The sequence below is a fragment of the Durio zibethinus genome, chromosome 2 (genome assembly GCF_047325235.1).
Source record: "Durio zibethinus cultivar Kanyao isolate XHJ-2024 chromosome 2, ASM4732523v1, whole genome shotgun sequence".
NCBI lineage: Eukaryota > Viridiplantae > Streptophyta > Magnoliopsida > Malvales > Malvaceae > Durio > Durio zibethinus.
The window spans coordinates 38054850-38076816 of record NC_143163.1 but is presented as its reverse complement, the minus strand read 5'-3'; the positions used below and the strand labels follow the sequence as shown (position 1 = coordinate 38076816).

Sequence of the window (21967 nt, the reverse complement as noted above, 5' to 3'; positions counted from 1 at the left end):
GAGTTGTTTGAGTCATTTCCACTCTATCTAAAGATTTTGTTATACGACTTTCCTTTTCATTCATATGTTACTAATTGAAATTTTATATTTACACAAATAAACATAATAAAATAAAAGAATTTAACATATAAATTAATACTAAAGCTTATTACAAGGAAATTTCCCCGTCAACAAAAAAAGCATAGGCTTCTTGCGACTGTACATGCAGAACCTGTATCTCTTACTCATCAATTATAAACTGGGAAAAACTTTTGAAATGTGGCTATAAAACTAATTCCAAATTTCATCTGTTCATCTTTGGTTTTTGTCTCTCATGTAATCCCGTGTCAAGTTGCTTCATCAAATATCATCATCTAGAAAATAAATCCATGATCAGTCAGATGCCCCAAGAAAATCCCAATACAATAAATATATATAAATAAAATATCTAAAAATCAAACTAAGCTTGCAAAGCCAGAAAAAATATGGCACTCGAAGCATGGAATCCCCATCGTAACATAAATTGGTCACGTATCAGATGAAGACCTAATAGCTCACGTTTAGCAATAGTATCCGATTCTCGATGTTTGAAGAATGACATGTTAAATAGGATATTGATGGTTTTGTGATAATTTGACAGTTTGATCTTATAGCCAATGGTTGTCACTTGTCAGAACTCAAAATAACTTTTAAATCTTAAGGAGAAAGGAATAAGTGCAGAAGAATATAAGAATTGAATTACCTTGCCACAGATTGGACAGTTTTCTGATCTCTCCATCCACTCATATATGCAACTAAGGTGGTAACTATGGGAACATTGAAGAACAATCCTTGGGTTTTCAGGGATGTACTCTGCAACAGAAAAACAATTGGAGAAATCAAGAGTGGGTAGTGAATCAAAGTAAGCCGATGTAATTTAAAGCCCCATTTACTTGATCTATAAGCTGGATGGGGAAAAACAAATACATTCTTAAAGCTAGTCAATGGTAAGTTATTGATTCAAAATGTATAACCTTCAAGACAAGTGGGACAAACATCCTCATCTTCTGATAATCCACAGGCACGAGCAACTTCAGTTTCAGGTTTCTGGGATGAGAACTTCGTTTTGGACTCCGAACAGCGTGCTTCGCATTGAAGTCCAGTTGATTTGATCCCATTACTATCATGTTCCATGTCAACTTGATCATTCTCCTGTTCTTTAATCTGTCCATCCTGGTGCTGATCGGCGAGTGTGACATCAGCATCAAAATGCAAAGTTTTTGGAGCAGATGTGACAATGTTGGATTGTATGTCGTTAGATACAGCATAAGAGTTCAAAGGGGCAGCCACTTGAGCAGTTGAAGCGGGGGCATCCAATTGCTCATTGCTCTTTATTCCTGTATACAGCTGAACAAATTTATAAGCCCAGGAAGCTAAAGATGCGTTATAAAAAATTGCTGCTAGAAAACAATAGTACATAATAGTATCCAAGATTATATTTTAATGCTGATTCCTTTCGAGGACAGCAGGGGTAGTATAAAATTGTGTTTCTTATGATCAAGTAGACATCTTCTTCAGGATAGAGAAGAGCAGATGAAAATTTGACATTAATCTACCTTGCCGAATAGGGTATGAATGATGCAATCGGGACAAAAACAGTTCTGACGAGTGGAAACATCTTCAGGATCCATCGTGTGGAAACAACAACAAAGAGTTACCATGATCAAGCTTTAATTTCTGCTTCAATTTTCAGACCTGAAAAAAGAAAATCACAATCACGATTTCATTAAAAAAACGGGGAATTCAATCACTAGCAATTCTTTAATGAGGGACATGGCATAATTAACATGAAAGTTGATAAAAATATCCAAGGTTGTCCTGGTGTAGCTATAGTACATAAAGTCTTCGAACAGACATAGATTGAAAAAAGATCATCAATCAATCATTCAACTACGATCATAAAAATCAACTTCATCAATAAAATTAAAGGGAACTTAACCATCGAGAATGAACAAACCCCACATCGTCATTAATCATATATACCACTAATTCAATAATCATGATATTCAAAAAAAAAAATAATAATAAGGGAAAACCCAATAAAAAAAAATATCGTTACCTTGAAGAAGGCAGTGATTAACTGGAAATTACTGTTCTCGTAAAGCTAGAGAAGACAAAGAATGACTTGATTGAAAAACAACAACTTGGTACATTTAAAGAAGAAAGCAACAAAGATTAAATTTAATAGAAAGAAATATTTGGAATAAAGAGACAAGAATTTAAGATATGTACAGACATAAAGAAGAAGATTTTGCAGTTCAAGTTGGCCTAGGAGGAAAACAAAAGAATCTAAAGTTGAGAGCTTTTGGTGTTATTCATTAACAAAGGTTTTAAAGTTGAAACCTAAGCGGCGAAGGATTCTTCGTCGATAGAAGTACAGAAAGACAACGATTTTATGGGACCACCGAAGCTTCTTTTTGTGCTGCCCGCTGTGATGACGTGGAAACTGGAACCTACCTTTGTAAGTAATTATTTGGTTAAATAAAAAATGAAATCCCTATTATTTCTTAAATTTTCAAATAAGTCTTTTATCTTTTTACTGTGTCAAATTAAACTTTAAAAATATCATTTTCGTTTAATTAAATTATTATTTTGCATGAAAATTACTAAAGTTTGATAAAAAAAATAAGAATTTAATTAAATAAAAAATAATAGTAAAATTTTAATTAAACAAAAATAATACTTAAGAATTTTATTAAACAAAAAATGTAGTTAAAAAGTTTAATGGTACACAATAAAATAATAAATTTTATATAAAAATTTTTAAAAAATAAAATTTTTTAATATTTCAACAAGATAATTAGTTACAAATTGCTCCAACTTTGATTAAAGACTTAAGATTACTTGTAATTTTACTTAGAAATTTTAAAAATAAAATATTATAATATAAAATTATTATTATCCCATAACTCTTACTTAGAATTAACAAAAACATCCATATGCAAATATAGATGCATCCAATGAATTTGTTCAATTATAAATAAGAAAATCAATCTTAAATTTAATTTAACCTTGAAATTTTATCATATCTCTCAAAATCAAATTGGACACTGACCGATTCAAAGTTTCGAGTCAAATAGATCATTCATCAAGACAAATAATTATTAGATATTGATATATTATACATTTATTTAAATTAAAATAAGTGTAAGAATTAACATAATAAACATTTGGCCTTACAGACGTTTTTGAAAATGTATTCAAGCATTTTATTCATAATTAATGTATGCTTTGCATACCCCAACTGCTTAAAAGAATTCAATTTAAATCTCTTCTTTTTTCAAGTAAAAAAAAAAAACATGCGTGAAACTTAAAAGAGTATGGAGTTATGGGGCCAAAGGCCCAACTAATAACAGGCTAAGGTTCTCTAGCAAGTAGCAACATGAGAAGGATAAATGGATAAATATAGAGAAGTGCAAATCAAACTAAAATATAGAGAGATAATGAAGGGCTCAAACCCACCATCTAGTTGTCATTACTCATAAACTTGTTTTTTTTAGGTAATATGCATTTTCATGGCAACTATATATGAAGAATTTTTTCAAATAAAGTTATAAAACAAATAAATAACATATAGACTTTTACAACTCAATGGTGAAGTAAAGCAAATGAGAAATCATAATTTGCACCCAAAAACTTTCATGGGTGTTCAATGAATTTTCCAATTTCTTGGTAAGCATGCAGTGGGAGTGAAGATTGTTTATATAGTGTTATCTATTACTCTGTATTTTGATCTTTATAGACCAGAATTGGGATTCCGAGTAAAACGTCAAAGCCCAAAAGAAAATTTTGATTAGAGATATTAGCTTGGAGAATGCAACTAATTAATCGATTGGCGACATTGGTGAGAGACATGGAAGATTAAAGTGGTAAATTCCATCATGCAAATGGCAATTAAAGTTGGTAATTTGGAAAGGACCTCTCACCTATTTGACCTTACTTTTGCAAGTAATGTAGCAAGTTTTTTGTGCTTTGAAAAAGTCAGTTGGTGTCTTGGAGCTGTTCTTGATTTGTTTGATTATTCTAAATCATCAGAAATTTTGTTGCCAATTTACATTATAAAGTTGACCCTTTTTTTCTCCTTTTCTGCTTTTGCTAATCATTTTGTTTCCAAAAAATCTGAAACAGTAGTATTTTTTATGTGTTAATCATATGTTATTCTAAAAATAATGAGCTGGTTGCGTTCAATCCACGCCACAGATAAGCCACCAAAAAGAAGAAGAAAAATGAAATTCTTTACAGATCAGTTCTGGTATGATTATACCCGAAACTTCATATCTTAATCTTGAAATGATCATGGCAGAAAATGATAACAGTACTAAACTTGGAATGAAAATTCTTTCAGCCATAATTACCATTGTATCTTACCTAATGAAGAACTTATACATCAGCCACAATATCACTATAAGGCTGATGATGATTATGGGAATTATGTTTTAAAATTTTCTGTATTGCGCTTGTCATGAATTGTTCTTGTTTTGTTATATAATTAGCTTATTTGTCTTTTTAAGATAAGTGTATAATTATGAGATATGAATCTGCATTATTAATGTAGACCCTGAAACAGTGATGCTAAGAAGAAAACTATCAATCAATCTATATTGAGTGGACATGATGTTAAGCCATGGGCTGCCATTTCTTTGTCACAACCTCAGAACACACTCTTTCAGACAGACTTATTGTAGGAGGAATTCAACAGAGGCTGAATCTTTGTTTGCTGGAGAATGGGGATGATGCAAATTATCTGCCTGAAGCATCAGTCGCTCCTAAACAAAAATTGTGATCAATATTCAATTCCAGAACCAAAATAGGCCTATACTCAGTCACTTCAACTGTCAAGAAACATGTCATAATATCTTTCCAAGAAGAGCAAGGATTTTTCCCCCCTTTAATTTCATTTTCTTTGATGCCATTTTACACATATAAAGATCATGGGCCTATGCATCTGCTGCTCACTGATTAGGAACCCATACCCCTAGAGGGTGAAGAGTTGCAACCTGCAAGTGCAAGCAAGGTTCAATGGCTTTTATCACCTTTTAATTTGATTCTATCCTTGGCAAACGAGTTCAAAGACCATTTCATAATACGATATGACAGTGCCATGCATTCTTGCAATTAGCCATAGAACAGAGATTTGGATATTAATTGGAAAGGCAATGCAAATAAATAATTAAATAATATGATTACCACTAACATGGCTGAATGCCCGGGGGCCAAACGGCTGGTCTAGGAGGAATGGGCCTACAGCTTCATGATAGGCACGTTCTGGAATAGCCCCACAAAGGAAAATAAAATGGAACCAAAGACCTGCTATCATGATTAACAAACAAAAGAAAGCAAAAGAGAAAAAAAAAAAAAAAAAAAAAAAAGGCAAAGCTAGCGGAAAAAACCCTTGGCCCAGACCAACATTTAGAAATTTGGTTCAGCAACAGGCAAGGCCTAATTGAGTAATTGTTCCTGTCTTCTCTTCTTCTTTATCTACTTATAATTATCTGGTGTTCACACTTAGTAGCCATCTCAGGAGATGGGCAGGACAGGAACAAGGTTGCCAGGTTTCTGTCTAAACAGGATTAGGCCTCATGTTAGAGTCCGGTCACCTCCAATACAAGCCAAGCCTGATGTGAATTCTACTAAAACTGATCAAAAGGATGAAATTTGTGGCAAAGTTGAAGAAGATAAATCCAGCAATGGAGAAAAACCTGGGTTGGTAATTGGAAGGAAAATCATGATCGTGGTTGATTCCAGCATTGAAGCCAAGGGAGCTATTCAATGGGCACTATCTCACACTGTCCAGTGCCAGGACACGGTTATTCTTCTTTACGTGACAAAGTCCTCAAAACAAGGTTGGAGCTCTTTATTTTCTTGTCATTTACCCTGGAAAAGTTTCGATTATTAGTTAGAACCACTGTATAAGGAGATAAACTGATTAATATGGTTGAAATACTTAATGCAGTGCCAGTTGCAAGTGATGAATCAGACAAGAACAGTGATCCAAGGACTTGTGAACCAGTTTCCTCCCTGAAAAATATGTGCAAGCAGAAGAGACCTGAGGTGGGTTGGAAATATCCTTTAATCTTCTTGTTTAACATCTCTTAAAATAATATTTCAACTTTTTGCCTGGTAATGCATTCTCAACCTCGTTTTTCAATTAGTTTTGTTCTCATTTTACAAATTAAAAGTAAACTATATTTTGGTCCTTGATGATGTCAGAAATTGACGTTGATCATTGAGATTAAACGTTCAATACTTTATTAATAGATCACGTGGCCCCGACATTTATAAGAAAATTGGTTACCTAGCGGTTCATAAGACATATACTAATGCTAAGGGTTTGGCCTGGCAGGTAGAAGTTGAGGTAGCTGTGGTGCAGGGAACAGAGAAAGGTCCAACAATAGTGGAAGAGGCCAAAAAACAAGGAGTGTCACTTCTGGTTTTGGGACAGAAAAAAAAGTCCATGACTTGGCGTCTCATTATGATGTGGGCAGGGAACCGGGTTACTGGTGGAGTTGTCGAGTACTGCATCCAGAATGCTAGCTGCATGGCAGTTGCAGTAAGACGAAAAAGCAAAAAACTTGGAGGTTATCTTATCACCACTAAGCGGCACAAGGATTTCTGGCTCTTGGCTTAAAATTAAACAGCATTGTTATTTTTGTTGGCCTCCAACCCGTTTCAGCAAAGGGGATTCTAATCTTACTCCAGAATATATGCGATTTTTCTAGGGTTACTGTTTGTAAATAATACTAGTAAATTATATTGAGAAAAGGAAAAGGGAGTTTGGTGTGTGAATGAAAAAGTTTGTGTTGTGTCATTATTCATGTCCCTAAAGATTATGGCTAAGGGAAAGACAATTTGGGTCCCTTGCCCCCCTTTAGGGTCTCTCCCGGACGCTACAGTGGCCTAAAAGAAGCACGTGGTTCAACAACTTTTGTTTTTGTAACTTATACCATAGGGTAAAACAGGGCGGGTACTCTCGGATTGGATCTTCCTCAAATGACCAACGTTTGTTGCGGCCGAAACGCAGGATGGTGATCAGCTTTGCTGAAGTTGCAACACTTCTCAACTGTACCATGCATGGTTGTAATCACAACAATTTGGCCTTTGACATGGCTTCTGCTTGAACCTTGCAACTTTGTCAGTCGGTTTACAATAGAAATGCTTTCAATCTGATTAATTGGCAAAATTTTGTGTCATATGGGTTATCAAAAAATGTAGTGACTTGAACATTTGATGCTGAGGGGTATAACATAAATGCATTCCTAATCATACCCCAAAGTCCAAACAAGATAGAATTACATTGATTCGCCACAAAAACTGGTGGACAATCTTTTTATTGAACTAGTGAGTAGTGACCCATCATGCATGCTTAAACTGCACTTCAATATTGCAATGTACTCACATAAATGCAACAGACTCCCAAGCATTTTTCCTCTATCTTTTCCTTGAGCAATACATTGAGTATGGTCCATCTATGGATGGAAAATACGGATGAGTCGACGTTTGTCAGAGCTTTTTGGGGCCTGTGTTCCTCGAGCATAGGGCAAGCATATTATCTGAGCAAGATTCCCTCACCATTTGGGTCCCTGTCTACAACAAGAAAAAGCCCAGATAGCCATACAAATCCGGATGAAGTTAAAAAAAAAAAAAACCAAAACCAAAAACAAAAACAAAAAAGGAGTTCACGTTTTACACGCGTACAAAAAAGTTGCAAAATCATCATAATATTCATGGGTTTAGAGCGTTTAATGAGTTAACTTATCCACAAAATAAAAAAACTTATCCACAAAATAAAAAAGGGGGAATATTAATATAAATTAGTAGGCCATCATGGGCCGTGGACATGTGGTAGGGCAAAAAACAAAGTTGAGCTTTACAAGATCTAAAATTATCTATGAAAATTTCTTTTCAGATGTGTTAAATAGATAGAGGCTGAGGTTAAAGATAGAGTAAAAATTTCAAAAGAAAAACCCGGTGGTAAATAAAATTGTTCCTTGTCTATGGACGAAGAACCTTGCCCATTGCATTGTCTTCTCCACATCATATGGGTCAAAGGCCCATATAATATCAAACCCAAAGCCCACCATAGTATGCCACCTAACAAAACCCAAGCTATAATCTAGAGCCCTCTCTTTTTCATTTGGTTCCCTTACTTTCCTGTTGTTCTTCTTAACCGCCCGACCAAGACGCAGGCAAGCAACCGATGGCTAAGCATTCAAGTGCCGAAGCCAAAGCCAAGAAGAAAACAAAGAAGAAAGCCAACAAAAAGGCAGGTCCAGATGCCATCTCCATGAAGCTCAAGGCTCAAAAATCCAACCCTTTCGAGACCATCTGGTCTCGCCGCAAGTTCGACATACTTGGCAAGAAACGCAAGGGAGAAGAACGCCGCGTTGGCCTTGCTCGTTCCCTAGCCATCCAAAAGGCAAGTTCTAACCCCTGAATATCACGCTTCCCCCCCACTTTTATTTCTATATATTACTTGTACTAATGAGAGTTTTTTGGGTTTGTTTCAGAGGAAGAAAACGCTATTGAAAGAGTACGAGCAAAGTACAAAGTCTTCTGTTTTTGTGGATAAGAGAATTGGGGAACAGAATGATGATCTGGGAGAGTTCGAAAAGGGTATTATGCGATCTCAACGTGAGCGTCAGGTTGTTTTTTTTTAGCCCCTTTTAACTGCTTGGTTTCTATTGTAGAAAAGAAACTTGGGATTTAGAAACTTTGGTATAGTTACTGAGGTTTATAAAAGTTTGTGTTTTTTGCTTCCTACGGAGCAAAATTCTGAAGCTTTTGGTTAATTATGATTTACTAATAATACCCATTTTGGTAATGCATCCTTATTTACATTAGGGTGGTCTTGCTGACACTGGAATGAAAATTTTGTGTATTGGGCATTGCCTGAACATTGGGGAGAACATAAGCTACAAGAGTTCCTTTATTGATAACATATTTGTTGTTTTTTCGTTTTTGTTTTTCTAAATAAAATAGTGAATAAACCTCGCTAGTACTTGCGTTTATTGACTTTCGCTTTCATTCTGTTAGTAGTGTTTTCCCTGTGCTTTCTTGGTTACTACTATTTGAGTGGAAAAATAATAGCTTTTTTTTGGGGTTAAGTGTATATGGTTCTAATATTCCATTTTATTTTCTTTTTCTTTTGTCTCTTTTTGGTTCCATAGTTGAAATTGGGCAAAAAGGGCAAGTTCATTTTATCAGATGGAGAAGAAGATGAGTTCAATGCTCCAGATTTTGGTTCCTTTCCAGAGAGGGATGATTTTGAGGATGAAATGCTGTCTGATGATGATAATGATGGTGATAACAGTAAGATGTGACTTCTGCTTTCATTATGATAATGAATTATAATTTTTCTATTGATATTCCTAAATTCCTAATAACTTTTTTATTTGTTCAAACAATATGTTCCTTCTCACCAGTAGCTTTTGCATATAAACAATGAATAGAACTGATATAAGATCCTGCTGTTTGTCTGAAAGAATTCAATCTACAGCAAGGACTTTGTATTATTCTTTATGTATGCTTACCTCTTACCACGTAGTTGAATCCCAATAAAACAGAGAAATACGATTTTGAGAACTTGGTTTCCGGCATTGATAAACTTCAAACTACCTTTTTTTAATGATGCATGCAGTTGCAATAATTCAGTTTAGTATGGGTTGTCATTTACTTAGTTCTCCTTTTATTGTATTTTCTTTCTGATGTAATTTCTGTGTATTTCTGGTGGAAGTTCTATTATTGTTTTTGCACATTCATGAATTCTTTTCTTCTTTATATGAATAATTTCCTTCTAAGTTTCTCTCCAGATATTGATTTCCCTGTAGTGTGTTTTTCCTCTCTTTCATTGTTTCTCTGAAATTATGTTAAAGGCATTGATGATTTGTTCCTCCTTTATAGAACGGCCAGCCATCTTAAAGCAACTTAATTTTCATGGTGCACAGAATCCGTCAGAAGGGGGTTTGGTAGAAGGAGAGGAAAATGTAAGACCTATTCTCCTTCATTAAGAGACACTTGTTTCTGTTTATGTTTGATGATCAGCTCAGCAACATTTTCATGACTAGCTTGTTTTTATTCTTTGCAGCCTGTAATCATGATTATGTTGGCATATTGATCATACAAAGGCAGATCAAATGCTAATTCATTTTCAGTCTAAAATCTTTAATTAACTGTTTGATCATGCATTAACCTTTAGTTATCTGTTTTCCAAGAAAAAACCTTTAGTTATCGATTCTGGCATGTAGCAGAATCATAAGATTGATGTTTTGCTATTCCAAAATGATATTGTTTGGGTCCTTTGGTCTTATCTTCTTTATGGCTTATCTGTGACAATTAAATATGGTACAATTTCATGCAAGATTATTCAAGTGACATGGGAAGTGATTAGTATTGTCAACTTTTAGCTGCTAAATAATCACTTTTCCCATGTCTTTCAGTATGCACATTTTCTTATAATATTTGTAGTAATGTGATAGGAAAAACATGAGTTTGCTTGGGTAGTTCCCCTTTCATAATCAGAATGTTGGAGTTTTCTGAGGTTGAGCTCTTAAAGGTGATCTATTTCAATTGTTATTCTCCACAATGATGAATGAATAGGAGTTATAGTGGAAGTGACCGTACATGCATACATGATTCTCTCTCTCTCTCTTTCTCGTGTGCGCGCATGCTCGCTGGCTGGCTCTGTGTGTGGCCCATTTGCACTTGCATACTCATGCATTTGTTATGGAGCATGTTTTTGTGATGTAGCTTTAGATGACTTAAATCGATGGCTTTCATGCTACAGAAGCACAAAACCAAGAAGGAAATAATGGAGGAGGTTATTTTGAAGAGCAAGTATTTCAAGGTAATAATTCATATGCATCATAAAGTTAACTGTATTATTTGCAGACTTGTTCTTGAGTCTTGACATCTGGTTTTTAATTTTTAAAATTTTTATTATTTCTTACCAGGCACAAAAAGCAAGAGATAAAGAAGAAAATGAGCAGTTGATGGATGAATTAGATAAGAACTTCACATCTTTAGTGCAGTCCAAGGTCTTATTGTCTCTCACTGAACCAGGCAAGATGAATGCCTTGAAAGCTCTTGTGAACAAGGGTGTTCCAAATGAGCATGTGGAAAAGGAAGATCTACCAGTTGCTCAGAGAGCAGAAACTTATAAGCAGGTACAGAGTTATGGTTCTAGGTTGGGTCTTATTAAACTAGCTATGCACTATACCGGATGAGTGCTCTTGTTCATACAAAGTTCTTTCTTCTTTTATTTGCTATTGTTGTTTTCTGAAATTTTATTTTAGCATCCATATTTCTTCAATGAGTAAGAAGTATTATGACAAGGTGTATTTGTACCAGTTACTAGGATTAATTCATTGTTGGATTTAGTTTTGAAGAAAAGAAAGATTTATTACCATAGTTATGGCTGAAACTAAAGTTATGTCTTACAAAATTTCAAATACAGGCATATCTGGATGTATAATCAAAATCAAGCATTAAAAACTTTTCTACTTTATTCGACAGGAACAACCTGATTTATATGATAAACTTGTCAATGAGATGGTATTGGATATGCGTGCTCGCCCGTCAGACAGGACAAAGACACCTGAGGAAATTGCCCAAGAGGAGCGGGAGCGACTAGAGCAATTAGAGGTATGTATGGTCAATGGTCAATTACTTGTTTCTATTGTATATGCTGTTACAGTCTATAGAGGTTTTCAGTGAGATGGAAATTCACATAAAACAGGGCATTATCTTGTGCTTTATTGGTTGGAAATAAGATTGTTATTTAAAAATTTCTATGTTTTTTTAATATTTTTATTTGTTATGATAACATTATTATTATAATTTTGATGATAATACTAGCAGTATATGGTATTTATGTTGGACTTTGTGTTATTCCTGTATGCTTAATAATTTATCTGGGACTCAACAAATTTCAGGAAGAGCGTCAGAAGAGGATGTTAGCAAAGGATTACTCCAGCGATGAAGATGGTGAAAATGTTGAGAAAGATTCTGCCCAGAGGCCAAGGTCTAAATCAGGAGATGATCTTGGTGATTCTTTTGCACTTGATGAGGACCTTGGGAGTAAAAAGGGCTGGGTTGATGAGATTCTTGAAAGAAAGGATGCAGATGATTCTGAGAATGAAGATGAGGATGCTTCTGAAAATTCAGAAAGTGCTGAAGATACTGGTGAAGATGAAGGATCTGAAGAAGAAGAAGAAGAAGAAGAAGAAGAAGATGATGATGGTGATGAATGTGAAAAGACTCTAACTCTGAAGGATTGGGAGCAGAGTGATGAAGACAATCTTGTTACGGATTTGGACGAGGATGAAGAGGATCAAGATCATGATGATGTCATTGGTGATAAAGATGTGGAGCAAAGAGGCTGTAACAAGCCAAATAAAACTGAACTTAGGAAAGAAGATGTTGAGTCTGTGGATGCTAAAAAAATCAAATCAAGTGTCAAACATACTTCAACTAAACCAGACATTCCCTTTTTAATTGAAGCTCCAAGGAGCTTAGAGGAACTGTCTTCTTTATTAGAGAATTGTTCTGATGGTGATGTTATTGTGATTGTCAATCGAATTCGGGCAAGCAATGCAATTAAGCTTGCTGCAGAAAATCGGAAGAAAATGCAAGTAAGCTTGCTGCTTGTTGCTCTTTCCTTGCTTTCTGTGTATGTTTGTGTTTATGTGTGCATACTTGTGATTGTAACCATCTTGCAGATTCTCACCAAGTATCCAATTATCTTGTTAGACTTTGTACATTTTGAAGGATTAGATTCACAAAAATGTTGAATTATGGTGTTGGAAACTTTTGTTGTTATTGGCTTTTATTTCCTAAAATTTACGGTATGGCCCTTAATTTTGAGTGTTTCTGGGCATTTTGTTATGCTAATATTATGATTGCTACCGTTCATTTAAAACTGATATATCTGCAATTTACCAGGTATTTTATGGTGTTGTCTTGCAATATTTTGCTGTCTTAGCGAATAAGAAACCCTTGAATTTTGAGTTATTGAATTTGCTCGTCAAGCCACTGATGGAGATTAGTATGGAGATTCCATATTTCTCTGCAATATGTGCTCGTCAAAGAATCTTACGAACTCGCACACAATTTTGTGAGGCTCTCAAGAACCAAGGTTTGTGGTAGCTTGATTCTTTGAGCGAGTGGTACTTCCAACTTTACTATCTCTAGCTTAGTCTTTTGCAGATTTTTTATGTCATGATATGTTTTTATTTTTTGCAGAAAATGGGTGTTGGCCTACGTTGAAAACATTGTTTCTCCTGAGGTTATGGTCCATGATTTTTCCATGCTCTGACTTTCGTCATGTAGTCATGACTCCTGCAATATTATTAATGTGCGAGTATTTGATGCGTTGTCCCATAATGTCGGGTCGAGATGTTGCTATTGGTTCATTTTTATGTTCCATGGTTCTCATGGTATGTATAGGTTTTTCCTTTTCACTCTATCCCAACTTGTCTTCTAGGAGAATGGTTTCCTATGTTTTACCTGTTCATGGCATATTCTCTTTATGGTGTTTATTGATCGAAGAGTGCTCAGTTGCTTCCGAGATGCGCTTTATGACAGGCTAGATAGTGAGGACTTTTTATTCTCTTCTGCTCACCTTATGTTTCCTGAAGTCATGGAAACCTGTTACTTTAAAGCATGCTGCTGTAATAATTTTTCTGTTACAATTGAAAATTGCTAGTAGTTAATTTGAAATTTGTAATTTATGCATACGTATTTATTGGTGTTAGCCTTCCCTCATTTTCTTAAAATCCTCTACCTGGTAAAGCCAGATTTGAAACAGGTCTTTGCTTCAACCAAGGGATTTTACCCACTTAGTTGATTCACATGTTTATCAATGTACCATGTGTTAATAACAACTTGTAGTTTTGTGTCCCCTTTTTCTTCCTGACTTATAGCTGCAGTTTTTTGAATGATCAATTTTGATACTTGTAGATTACCAAACAATCTCGAAAGTTTTGTCCAGAAGCTATAATGTTCCTCCGAACTTTGCTAATGGCAGCTACAGACCCAAAACTAGCATCAGAGCAAGATTCTCAGGTATTATGACTTCATGATTGTGGCTTATGAAAAATAAAGGAAAGTAGAAGACTTCTATGTTGCCTTGTTGCATTTCCTATGATATTGGGATTAATTTGATGCTCAACTTGCATGATTCCCTCCGTCTAATTAGTTATTATGAAAGGAAAAAAAAAGAGATTCTGACTTTGAGTTAGTCCATTGGTTGATTTGGGCACGATTTAAGAATCAATCTGACGTTTTACTTCTCGGATTTCCCTCATTATTAGATTTCTAAGCATGTAGCAAAATAATAATAACCACAATTAGATAGTTTTGTCATCCTATGGACCTTTCTTTCATAGCAAAATAATGTTTGATTGTGCAACTTATTAGACTAAAGTTCTATTTTATGGACCTTTCTTTCATAGCAGTTTTGTCATCTTATGGAGCTGAAAGCACTCAGGCCCCTGTTACGCATACATGATTGTGTGGATGAGATTAATCCTCTGAATTTTCTCATGGTAATGGAGATCTCAGATGACTCCTCATTTTTCAGCTCTGATAATTTCAGGTCAGCAATTGATGCTTTTTTTTCATCCTTGTTTTTTATGGATGATGATGTGTTGAAGTGCTACAGTTTGATGTTTCCATTTCGTTAGTTCTGCTGGGTTAGGTTTCAATTTATATGGAATGCCTCTTTGTCATTTTTTTTTTATACAATTGGATAAGAAATAAATTTTCATGTTCAGGGCTAGTGCTCTGGTAACTGTGATTGAAACTCTGCGAGGATTTGTTGAGATCTATGAGGAATTGAATTCCTTTCCTGAAATCTTCCTTCCAATCTCAACATTGTTACTTGAAGTTTCACAGCAGAAACACTTACCGGAGGCACTGAGAGATAAATTTAAGGAAGTTTCTCAACTCATTAAGAAGAAAGCTGATGAAACACATATGCTGCGGAGACCACTTCAGCTGCAGAAGCAGAAGCCGGTGCCTATCAAGTTGCTAAATCCCAAATTTGAAGAGAAGTAAATTTCATTTTCTTTTATTTTTTTATTTCAAATTTCAGTTTTTTTTTCCCTTGTGCATCCCAGTGTCTTGACAATCATAGTATTCGGTGGTGCTATTTAGACTCTGAATGAGTACATGCATCTAACTATCATGTTACCATGCAGTTTTGTTAAAGGTAGAGACTATGATCCAGACCGAGAACGAGCAGAGAGAAGAAAGTTGCAAAAACTGATAAAACGTGAAGCTAAAGGTGCAGCTCGTGAGCTGCGTAAGGACAATTATTTCTTGTATGAGGTAAAGCAAAGAGACAAGGAATTACAGGAAAAAGAAAGAGCAGCCAACTATGGAAGGGCAATAGCTTTTCTCCAAGAACAGGAGCATGCCTTTAAATCTGGACAATTAGGTAAAGGCAGGAAAAGAAGGAGATGAAGCTAACTTAAATGCTAGTGTTAAATTTTCTCACCCAATTATAGAATATTGTGATTCTTGATAGTGTTTGGCGGATTCAATATACCGATAGGGTACTCATTTACTTTGTATTCTTTCCCTTTGCCACAAGGCAATGACAAGCAGCCTAACGATTATTCTCCGAATGCAACCTTTGTGCTACCTAAAGATTGTTCAGTATGAAGACAAGCTGGTTATACTTATTGCATGTTGGCCTCTTCATAAGTATTTTAAGCTGCCATTGGACTACAAAGGTAAGACTTACGATTAAGGTCGTTAATAGTTTGCAGAGGGTGAACATTATATTCAATATATATATGGCCTTCTACAGGAACACAGTATTCCTTGATAATATACTAGACATCAAAAGCTTCATTAGAGCAGCAAGAGTTGGAAATAGATAAAGACTGTAGCTGCCGTCGATACTAACATTACATTCAATGCTTTTCCTTCACAAGTAACTTTTCAGAGATGTAACAGCAAAACTAGTTTTAGAAGTAGCAAAGCATGAAAACAAACCTCTCAACGTCCGGTTGGAACGATGATCTCTGAAAACTCAGCACCTGGGGTTGGATCCGAATTACCTGTGGGCAAGCATCGTTGACCATCTATCATTGGGAAATTACCGCCAATGCCCATGTTGTCCTTGCCTTGAAGGCTACTGGCTTCCAACAAGGAACTCTTCTGCTGCTGCTGCCATGCCAGCTCCAAGTTGCACAATACCTCTCCCATACTCGGTCGGTCGCTTCCCTTGTCTGCTAAACACTTGATTGAGATAGCTGTGAATGTCTGGAAGCATTCAGGGTTAATCTGTCCCTGTAGGGAAGAGTCAGTGTTCTGGTCTAGGGTCCCCATTTGATAACAATTTACAGCCCACTCTGCCAAATTTACCTTGTAATGTTCTTCTTCATTTTCAGCCACTGGTAATACAGCAGGTCTAGCACATAGTACCTCAAACAGTACCACTCCAAATGAGTACACATCAGATTTTTCAGTCAATTTTCGACGGCGAAAATATTCTGGATCTAAATATCCGAAGCTGCCTTTGACCAATGTACTTACATGAGTTTCAGATTCTGTCATCATGTTTGGTCCAATTTTTGACAGCCCAAAATCTGAAACCTTGGCTTCCCAATTTTTATCTAAAAGGATGTTAGTAGTTTTCACATCACGGTGAATGATTGTCTGTTTTCCTCCTGTGTGAAGATAATGCAGTCCCCGAGCTGCACCAATACAAATCTTTAGCCTCTGCTTCCATGGAAGTGGTGTTTTCTTGGTCTTGTATAGGTGGTCGGCTAAAGTACCTCCTGCCATAAAATTGTAGACAAGAATCATTTCATTATCCTCCATGCAACAACCGATTAAGGAGACTAGATGGCAGTGCCGCAGCTTAGAAAGTGTAGTGATTTCAGTTTGGAATTCATTTACTCCTTGATGTGAATTGCGATTTGCACGCTTTATAGCAACTGTGGTGTTGCCATCAATAATACAGCCCTTGTACACCTTTCCAAACCCCCCTGAACCAATTAATAAAGCATCCGAGAAGTTGTCGGTGGCTAACTTTATCTCTGCAAGAGAGAAGTGTGGGCAGTCCTTTGAAGGTTGTACATACGTAGCTCTTCTTCTTTTCCATTTTAAGTAAGAATACCAATGGAATTGGAAACGTAAAAGTAGGATGCAAACGTAGTACACACAAGTTATTGAAACAAACCCTGCTAGTAGTATACAAAAAATAATCTTCCTGATCCTTGGATAAATCGCAGATGAGGAATAAGATAACTTTCTTGCTTTGAATGGATTAGATCCCGCTAGAGATTTGCTAGCATCAGATAGTTTGAAGATTTCTAACCCATTCAATAATGGCACGCTATAAATTGCACTAGCGTTACGTTGCATGGAAATCGACAGAAACATTACCCCCTGGTATTTTCTCGAGAAATTCACAAGAAAATCTCTATAAATGGGAACTCCCAGCTCCTGAATTAGGCTGATTTCTGCATGATGAACACCAGTTGGATAATTGGAATAAATATGAACAACTATTTGATTTTCATCCACAAAATACTCGCTCTTTTCCATAAACAAATGAAACCTAATGAGGTAACAGAACCCGGAATCTACAGGGAGCGACCAATTTAGGTTATCATCAAGAATTAATTTCCTTCTAGCTGTGGTATAGACTTCCTTAGGAGCTGTGTATGCTGGCACCTCAGAGCCGATGTTAATTTCTGCTTTCCTGAAGTGAACAACTTCTGTGTCAGGAAACAGATCACCTTGGTCCCCATACCAGGAACGAGACAAACCACTATCATGATCAGCAGTGATGAGAGAACCACCCACATTCACCCGATACAAAGTCTCAAGGGCTGTGTAGTTCATAGAGTAAAATTGGTTAGGATGTCCAACGAGTGGCAGTAGCAGATCTCCTAGATAAAGTTTTGGAGGCACCGAAACAACCTCAATCATGTTGACGAAGCCATAGGCATCAGAATAATCTGACGATGGGGTGAACAATATATTCAATGTCTGGCCTTCTACAGGAACACAGTATTCCTTGATAATACCTTCATCATCAAATGCTTCATTGGAGTAGGAAGAGTTGGAAATAGATAAAAGAGTGTAGCTGCCTACACTGACATTAAACAATGCTTTTGAAATGTTCAAGCTTGGATAAGAAATTGGATAAAAATGAAGTCTTACAAATTTGGGACCAGGGGAGACAGGAAATGTGACATTGTATTGTGTTCTAAATATGCAAGCAGAAGTTTTCAAAAGTTCAAGGTCGTCAGGAGTGGACATTGATACCCGATGAAAAATTGGTCTATTGAATTCCGATTCGCTGTTGAGGCTCCGTGATTGGATATTAGGTGACATAGTTGTCGACGAAGCACAACTTAGGAACTCAGACAAGCCGAGGACTTCAGACAAGCCGGGCACTACGAGATAGCACAAGAGGAAAACGAGTAACATATCAGAAAGGAGAAATGGATTTCAGAGTCTAGTCTATCTACTCGGGGATGCCAAAGCCACTCCATTTATATGGGAGAAAACAACATTAGCAAGGAGATAAACAATAGCTGGGTAAGTTTCGCGGAAAATGATTTTTGAAATATAATTTTTATATTTTTAAGTATTTATTTGATGAAAAATTGAATGGTTAACAAAAAATAATTTTTTAGTCAATGAAAAATTATGTTATTTTTTTAAAAATGATCTTACTGATTTGAAAAAAAAAAAGATATTTTTTCAAAAAATACTATTTATGAGAAAAATTATTTATCAATATTTTTAGCATAATTTTACTTATATTATTAATATAATAATTAATAAATAATATTATATACTATTAATAAATATTAAAAACTTTTTATTAATATATGATTTATTGAAATAATATTATTTATTAATAAATTATATACTATTAATATAATATATTAATAAATAAATAAATAATATTATATTAATAAATAATATAATAAATATGATTAATGTAATTAAAAAATATTATAATAGTATATTAATAAATAATATACTATTAATATAATATATTAATAAATATTATTGATAAATAATATTATAATATATTAATAAATAATATAAAGAATAAGATATAGTTTTATTTTAAGTATTTTTTATATTAACATAATATTTTAATATTAAATATTATAATTAAAATAAAATTATTTTTTAATATTAATAATTTTAATATATTTTAATAATAAATAATTTTGAATATTTTAATAATTATATTAATATTATTTGGAAGAAAAAACAAATTCTTCAAAAAACAATCAAATAACAAAAAATATTTTTATTAAATCATTTAAATAATAAAAAATCTATGTCAATTTAAAAATAAAATTTTATTTTAAAATTTATTTTTTACAAAAAAATGGACCCTAGTCAAAATTGGACTTCAACACCGTGTGGATCCCACAATAAATAATGTGACTCGCGAAGACAAACGTAGTTAAAAATGGACTTCAATATCGTGTGGATCCCACAATAAATACTGTGACTCGGGAAGATCTACCCTAATTTTCCACAGTTCCCACGTATAATGGTGACTGGTGAGTGTTTTTAGGGCAAAGGCTTAAGGCATCATTGCGGTGGAAGCACTGGACCCCAAAATTTCCTCGAATGTCGTTCGATACCATGGCATGGTTCCAAACCGATTCTAAATCCATCAAGTTTGAATTTTCCTTTAACTTCTATAAAACGTAGAAATTTATTCATATCAGCATCATACTATATGACAGGATAATCAATTGTTGAATCTAAATAGAAATATTCTAACATAGACGTTATCCATTTTAAATTTTTATTTTTCTATTTTTCTTCACTTATTAGTAGTTGCTATTGGCCAATATAAGCCAGATCGTAGTATACAGTATGATGCTACAGTGTTTGAGGCTCCTTCCTTAAAATTAAACTCATAGTCAATCATTTTAGCCATTGATAACTGCTGTGTTATAGCAGTAATCTATTGGCCAAATAAAAACTCGAGACTTTGATGATCAGTTTTAATCTAGAAGCGTTTGCCGACTAAATAAGCATTCCACTTTTTAACAGATAGTGTTCATCGCAGACACTATAAATACAAGAATTCATTAATGCAAGAATCATTCCTGAAATTGACGAAACTCTATTTTCTTCTTCTCGTTCTCTCTCCCTCTCTTTCAAGGTTTCTTCTCTGAATTTGGGTAATTTCCAATTTCATTGTTAACGTCACACATCATACTCAAGTAGTTGGAAGAAGGTAATATGAAACACAACATCAGTAGCAAACAATCAAAATCCATTTAGAAATATAGAACATGCAATTAACACTCTCTCTCACAATTGAACTTTAATGCAAATCCATTTAGAAGAGTCAAAAAATAAATAGATATAAAATGCCATCCTCTCAACGCAAGTTGCGCAAATCACGAAAATAGCTTGAAGTGTCATCTTCAAAGTCGTCCCCGTAAATCCGATAATTCCTTCCTAGTTTTCTCGTTTCTTGAAGCTCCAGAACTTGAAGCCAGACCAACTACACCGCATACAAGAAGTACCACAACCAGACCTGCAACTGCTACACCTGCCGCTGCCATCTCAGATTCACATGACTCAGTCCACAGAGAACAATCACCACTTTCTGTTCTATAAGCATTCTTGCTCCTCCTGTTCTTGCTTTCATTGCAACCCATTTTGTTTCCAAGAGGTTTTCTTTCTTCCTTTCATTAAAAATAATTATACTTCTTTAAATAGTGCATTTTGGGAACTTGAGAGTCAAAGTTATTAATTCTCTGTCTCTTGGGATGGGTTGCCGTTAAATTAAAGCAATGGACTCTATAATCGTCTGTCAAGATTTCCTTTATTAGGCGCAGAAGCCTAACGGGCACGAAATAAGAAATATAGTCGAAGTTCAATGAAACAGAGCAAACACCCTTTGCCTTCACCACTAAAGGGCTGAACCTTTCAGATTCGAAATTGCTGAAAGCTGTTAATTACAATGTAAGAGAAAAATTAAACAGTAGGGCTCACTTTTTAATTGTTCCGTTCCATACAATCTTCTAAAAATTTATTGTCATGCATGCAGCAATGGCTGATGTTCAAGCTTCTAGAATTTGCAAATATCACCAGGGAAAAAAAATCAAGAGAACTTTTGATTGATCGATTTCACTTTCATTTACTCATTTTAATGTAACTATATCAATTTCAATACTATATTATAAAAGCACCGACATTAAAATTGGATAACATATTATACACCTTTTATGATCATTACTTTTCTCCACAGAACCTTTGATACTTTTTTCTTGACACTATGTGATATCATGTAGTTTTAATCAGTTATGAAAAACTTAAATGTATAAAGATTTTATTGCAAGTTACTATGGCTGCAGAATATAAGTACTTTTTCCTCTCTTTTTATTTTGGCAATGCATATCAAGAAGCCTTACTTTGTTATGTGAATTGTCCCAGATTTCCAATCCTTTTTAGGTAAACTTCATGTAAAATTTTAGATGGTTGTTTCCCTGACAGAGGAATTGAAATTATAGTAGAAGAATGCTACATAATTGTTATTTCCTAGTAATATCTATGATACATGATACAGCAGGTTCCATCAACGCCCAGCTGGAACAATAATCTCAAAGAACTCCATCCCTGGAGTGGGATCCGAGTCACCAAACCATAAGCGATGACCACCATTAAAGATCAGAGGCAGTTCACCAGCCCCCTGACTCCAATGGGGCACATTGGCATGGTCCTCAACAGTGTGATTGTTGATAGAGACGCCGAAAACTCCTTCACTTACTTCAATCCACCCTGAAATGTCACAGAAATGAAGCCTAACGCGGTAGTAGTAACCAAAATCAACAGGCAAGTACCATTTTGCAAAGTTACCCTCAATGGTAACTATCCTAGCAGAAGCATAAGCCTTTTCGGGGGCTGTATATGCTGGCACCGAGGAGCTGAAGTTAAT

At 34.9% G+C, this 21967-nt stretch overlaps 3 protein-coding genes and 1 pseudogene across 6 annotated transcripts; 2 read left to right on the top strand and 2 right to left on the bottom strand.

Moving 5' to 3' along the window:
• Positions 1-517: 517 nt before the first annotated feature.
• Positions 518-1620, bottom strand: LOC111317585 (E3 ubiquitin-protein ligase At3g02290-like). The gene is made up of 2 exons (XM_022920019.2): positions 993-1620; positions 518-831 (listed from the first exon to the last, which is right to left on the bottom strand). The coding sequence occupies exons 1-2, from the start codon at positions 1435-1437 to the stop codon at positions 650-652; spliced, it is 627 nt and encodes a 208-aa protein (XP_022775754.2). The 5' UTR covers positions 1438-1620; the 3' UTR covers positions 518-649.
• A 3807-nt stretch (positions 1621-5427) lies between these two features.
• Positions 5428-6802, top strand: LOC111318234 (uncharacterized). The gene is made up of 3 exons (XM_022920972.2): positions 5428-5861; positions 5972-6069; positions 6362-6802. Exons 1-3 carry the CDS (start codon positions 5543-5545, stop codon positions 6644-6646), a joined length of 702 nt encoding a protein of 233 aa, XP_022776707.1. The 5' UTR covers positions 5428-5542; the 3' UTR covers positions 6647-6802.
• A 657-nt stretch (positions 6803-7459) lies between these two features.
• On the bottom strand, positions 7460-18530 carry LOC111318233 (receptor-like protein kinase FERONIA pseudogene; annotated as a pseudogene). 2 transcript variants are annotated; one of them, XR_016334244.1, is made up of 2 exons: positions 16018-18530; positions 7460-7598 (listed from the first exon to the last, which is right to left on the bottom strand). The product of XR_016334244.1 is annotated as a receptor-like protein kinase FERONIA pseudogene, transcript variant X2 (transcript). The 2 variants fall into 2 exon arrangements; XR_016334240.1 differs by having other exon boundaries at positions 7479-7602.
• LOC111318232 (nucleolar-like protein) lies at positions 8155-15706 on the top strand. 2 transcript variants are annotated; one of them, XM_022920969.2, is made up of 14 exons: positions 8155-8434; positions 8526-8660; positions 9186-9327; positions 9919-10001; positions 10802-10861; positions 10968-11180; positions 11530-11658; positions 11949-12647; positions 12958-13150; positions 13258-13451; positions 13975-14079; positions 14472-14611; positions 14790-15068; positions 15216-15706. In XM_022920969.2, the coding sequence occupies exons 1-14, from the start codon at positions 8216-8218 to the stop codon at positions 15478-15480; spliced, it is 2856 nt and encodes a 951-aa protein (XP_022776704.2). In that variant the 5' UTR covers positions 8155-8215; the 3' UTR covers positions 15481-15706. The 2 variants fall into 2 exon arrangements, with proteins under 2 accessions (XP_022776704.2, XP_022776703.2); XM_022920968.2 differs by having other exon boundaries at positions 14469-14611.
• Positions 18531-21967: the final 3437 nt, after the last annotated feature.